Here is a 5,062-nt window from a genome sequence, read left to right on the forward strand (position 1 = left end):
TGTTTCAACAATAAAACATCAAATTTGAAATGTAATGCAGGGAATTCTGGGATTGTCAATTTACGGTTATTCACTGTAAATTATACAGTCTTTTTCACTTCCAAAAACGGTATACTACCGTAAAATTAATGTCCAATACATGTAATTTCCAATACAGTTTTTCACTGTATATAGTAGGGGAATTTACCATTAACCATTTAACAGGATTTTACTGTAGCATTTTTACAGTCTTTTGCCGTTAAATTCACGGTCATTTTTTACAGTTTAGTGTTTATGATCTAAACTGGTAACCATGAGGTTCTGAGTTCGAATCCCACCAAGGTTTGCCCTTGCTTACTGTAAGGCCAGAACATCTACACAAATACGCAAAATTTATCTTCAAATGTTCGTGGCATTAAACCACTAGGAGTGTACAGCATGTTAAGGTGCACATTTACAGTACCATTTTTAGTGAATTTTTGTGGTTGTATCCAGTCATTTCAACAGGATTCAATGCAATGTGAAAGTTTTCCCCACACAGCTTTCACAACAAGTTAAGTTTTTTTTTACGCCGTTTTGACGGACAGAAAGCTGCTTGGTTTGAAAGTGACTGCTGTGTGAGCAATACATCACTACACTATTCCCGCAAAATCTTGTCGAAGATTTCACCGCACTTTTATTCAGGTCGCTAGCTGTAAAATACTTCTCAAACTGTTACTCTAACCTTACTTGAAAAATGAACTAAAATAGTTCATGTGCGCTTTAGCGCCCCTTGTGGTGAAGCTATAAATTGCATTCATACACTACGATGCACTAAATAGATGCATATCTAGCTTGTGTTTGCGTACATCCGTAGAGTGTGTTAAAAGCCTTTTTTTTTTTTTTTGCATAAAATAACTCATGTGCCATCAGAGTCTGGCCCAGCAAGCACTGATGGGAACTATCAACACCAGTATGCAGGCTGTCCAGCAGGCACAAGCTGACCTGGGAGAAGTAGACAATCTTCCACCACTGGGACAAGACATGGTAAGAAATTATACTAAGAAAAATACACTTTTTTTTTTTAAGGTAAAGTGTGCAACTAGTGCAAAAATAATGATGTTGTATTGCTGTAAACCATCTATTGCCTGGTTTTATGTGGGTGAAGATGTTAAGAGAGAAGATCTTCATCCAGTATGTCCCTGTGTGTGATGTATTATGCAGTAGAAGGTTGCTAGTTCAAATCCCATGTGCGACATTGAGTCAGAATATGCGCCACAAGCTAGTCTAAAAGCCTTGTAATGTGGTTATTTATATTAAGGTTTGTGTTATTGTGGCATTACAGTAATGCATTGTGGCATTGGCATACAATTATTGTTCATTTATTGACTCTATTGACTTCTTAGAAAAAAAGACATGAATATGCTAGTATTCACTCTCCTTTCTTTTCTCCAAAAAGGCATCCAGAGTGTGGGTTCAAAACAAGGTGGATGAATCCAAACACGAGATTCACTCTCAAGTGGATGCCATCACGGCTGGAACCGCGTCAGTGGTCAACCTCACTGCCGGTATGTAACCGAATGAGAAAATTACCCATAAACCTTCTGGACATTTATTGACATACAAAACAATACATGGTTTTCATTTTGTTTTTAGTACTTTTTTTTTTTTTTATAAAATTGTAGTAAAGTAAATGTACAAATTTTTTTTAAAAAGCATTTTTTTTTCCTTTGTGCATCTTTTCCAATTAAACTATAAGTATGACAAATTCTGCAAAAACTGTAGTTATTATTTTAGTGTGTATTACGGAAGAATAACATTTTAAATTAGCCCTAGCAAGACAAGCAATGTGGTGGAAATGAAATTTATGTTGGAAATGATCATAACTTTCCTAAAAAGGACATGCTGTAATTCTGCTGTGATGAATATACACTGTTGGACATTATTTCAGGCCATAAATGAATAAACATCATTTGTCCAATACCAGTAGTGGATGAAAATGATGATGATTTTGTAGAAATTGACACATGCAATACCTACTTTTATTGGTTTTTACCAGCAACTGATGAAGGGAAAATATGTTTCCTCTCGCTGCTAAATAATAAGTCACTCTCCAATTGCACTAATAAATATATCCATTAATGAATGTGAAGTTTGTTGTCCTGAAGCTGAACTGTTTGGCAGGATTTGTGTATTCCTTCCCACGTTCTGGAGAGCTTCCATGCGGACCAGACCAGGTTTTTGCTGGATTTAATCTCCTCGTGCCATCTGTTTGATAGTGCGGAGATTTGCCTGTTAACCAGCAGCCCAGCTCAAACTTTACTGCTTTTTTGCAGCCTGTGCTTTACATCTGCTCTCATGCCCTGAAGAGCTTGTTAGGATATGATGTGAAGTGTGGATGTGTGCACTAGAGATGGAATGCATGTGTGTTTGGCTTCATATGGATCTCATTTTGAATGAGATCACTAATAATGATCACATTATAGCACGCTGCAGATCTGAGCGGTGCATGTTAAAGCCATGAAAGTAAAATTGGCTCTACTTGCTCCTGGTTTTATTGTGAACAATTCATCAGTTTATCGAATCATTCTTTATTTTTCCTACTTATCAAATTCAGTCTTAAAATACTGGTCAGTAATATAAATATATGAATTATTACATATTTAAAACTATAATCAAGTAAACAGAGTGAAATTAACAAACAAATCTGTAAAAATAATTTATTTCAGTTACTATGAAAATTGAGTTGTGGTGTCATTTCAGTCACTTTTTTTTTCAGTTCATCTCTTTTTTTTTTCTTTTTTTTTTTATGTGTTAGGTTACCAAGAATACAACTGTGTCAGAGAATATCTTAAGATAAAACGAGTCATGTAATGTTTAAAAAAGTGATGTTTAAGAAAAGTCAACTAAATTTGATCTATTTTTATTGTGCATCATTTCAAAGCTGTAGTTTTGTAGTGTTAATTTAGTATTATTTAGTTTTAATTAATATTTTGAATTAACTTCATTTTTTATATTCTTAGTTTTAATTTTAAATGTAAGTTTAAATTATTTAAATGCAAGTTTTAGGGTTTTTGTGTGTTTTTTTCTATATACAGTACCTTTAATTTGTATTTTTTTAGTTTTAGTAATTTTAGTACTTTAACGTATTTATTTCAGTTAGTTGCTGAGATAGCGTTATTCATTTTTGTTATAGATTGTCATCTAATAGTACTATATTTTTATTTCAGTTTTATTTCAATTACTTACAATGATTTTTAATAGTTTTAGTTTCAGTTAACAATTACAGCACCTGTCAAGTTATGTGAAATTATGATTCAATTGAATTCATTCAGTTTTTATTTTAATTGTTAGTTTAAAATTTAAGGTTTAGTAATTTTATGTGATTTAAAAATATATATATATATATTTATTTATTTTGTTTTTGTTTTTAGTTTAAGCAATTTTAGTACTTAAACTTGTTTATTTCAGTTATTTGTTAAGACAAGATTTCTCATTTTTGTTTTAGATAATTTTTTTCATCTAATAGTAACATTTTATTTTGTTTCAGTTTTATTTCAATTACTGAAAATGATTTTTAATAGTTTGTTTCAGTTAACAGTAACAGCACTTGTCAAGTTATGCAGAAATTGTGAAATTATGACTTAAACATGGTTTAATTGTGTGTATTTGAGACACAAAATAATAGATATCTTTCATTTTATTTATATATTATATTTTAATAATATTTTTAATTACTCTTAGCCAGACAAAAGAGCCTTTTTAATTCAGAAATATAACAAACATTTAATTTCCGCCACCATCATTTCCAGAATATGTGAATAATTACTGAAAGTGTGTTTCTGTTTTTAAGTGAACTCTAACTTTAAATCTCTCACTCTTTGTCCATCTCTCTTCCAGGTGACCCTACGAACACAGATTACACCGCTGTGGGCTGCGCCATCACCACCATCTCCTCCAACCTGACCGAGATGTCCAAAGGGGTGAAGCTCCTGGCGGCTCTGATGGAGGACGAGGTGGGCAGCGGGCAGAATCTAATGGGGGCGGCCCGGAGCCTCACAGGGGCCGTTTCTGACCTGCTCAGAGCCGTGGAACCAGCTTCTGGAGAGGTGACGAATGCAAACACGCAAACCCCTCGACCCCATCACATCTAATCCGCCAATAACGCACTGCTGTTTACAGGCGGATTTGATAATGAACTCGTTAAGCTGTGTTTTTCCATCCTGGTTTGCAGAGCGCAGTCCCAATCTGTTTACTTGTTTGGCTTGTGCTAGACAGGGTAATTGTAGTGGGGTGCAGAGCGGATGGACAGGATGTGATTAGCCGTGCGTTTACGTTTTGAGACGTTGCGGTGGCAGTACGAAGGTCATTTCTTATGTGCCAATATCACCCCACAGCCCAGACAGACGGTGTTGACAGCGGCAGGCAGCATCGGCCAGGCCAGCGGAGATCTTTTGAAACAAATGGGAGAAGGAGAAACTGACGAGAGATTCCAGGTGCGTCTTTCTTTCTGGAATAGAGCACAGTAGTGAATGCAGAAGTATTTTTCCCATTTACAGCATTTCAAACTTTGATTCAAAGCAAAAATGTATATGGAAATTGGAAAAAAGGATATACTTCATCCTTATGTTGTTCCGAACCTGTATGACTTGCTTTCTTCACAAAAAGAGATGTTCTAAGGAATGTTCATGCTGCCGTTTTCCGTACATTGAAAGTAGTGTTGAACGGGCTGTCCCCCCGTCATTGTTTTTGCAAGTCTCTCATGCTCACCAAGGATACATTAATACAAAAAGAAAATTATACTGTAAAAACAGTCATATTAGGAAGTATATTTTAAAGAATAATTTATTAATGTGATGGCAAAGCTGAATTTTCAGCAGCCATTCATTTGTCCCAAAATGAGGGAAAGTAAAAAATAAATGTAAATCTTTTTTATACAATATATGCTGTATTTAAAACGTTTGTGGTGATTTAAACAGAAATTATTATTTGAACAGAGAATGCAGTCATAAAAGTGAAATGGATTCCAAAAAATCTAAATTGTCATCAAGTTAAAATTTTAAAGCAAAATTATTTGTGCAAATTTATAATCATTTACACACAT

At 34.2% G+C, this 5,062-nt stretch overlaps 1 protein-coding gene across 1 annotated transcript in view; it reads left to right on the forward strand.

Annotated features, from left to right (window-relative positions):
* Positions 1 to 5,062, forward strand: part of LOC107659514 (talin-2) — a 180,427-nt gene that overhangs the window by 113,308 nt on the left and 62,057 nt on the right. Inside the window, exons 14-17 of the mRNA XM_016448485.1 lie at positions 892 to 1,005; positions 1,418 to 1,526; positions 3,859 to 4,067; positions 4,356 to 4,454. Coding sequence (XP_016303971.1) covers positions 892 to 1,005; positions 1,418 to 1,526; positions 3,859 to 4,067; positions 4,356 to 4,454 — 531 coding nt within the window. The remainder of the gene's footprint in view (positions 1 to 891; positions 1,006 to 1,417; positions 1,527 to 3,858; positions 4,068 to 4,355; positions 4,455 to 5,062) is intronic.

This window comes from Sinocyclocheilus anshuiensis, unplaced genomic scaffold, assembly GCF_001515605.1.
Source record: "Sinocyclocheilus anshuiensis isolate Anshui unplaced genomic scaffold, SAMN03320099.WGS_v1.1 scaffold387, whole genome shotgun sequence".
Classification (NCBI taxonomy): domain Eukaryota; kingdom Metazoa; phylum Chordata; class Actinopteri; order Cypriniformes; family Cyprinidae; genus Sinocyclocheilus; species Sinocyclocheilus anshuiensis.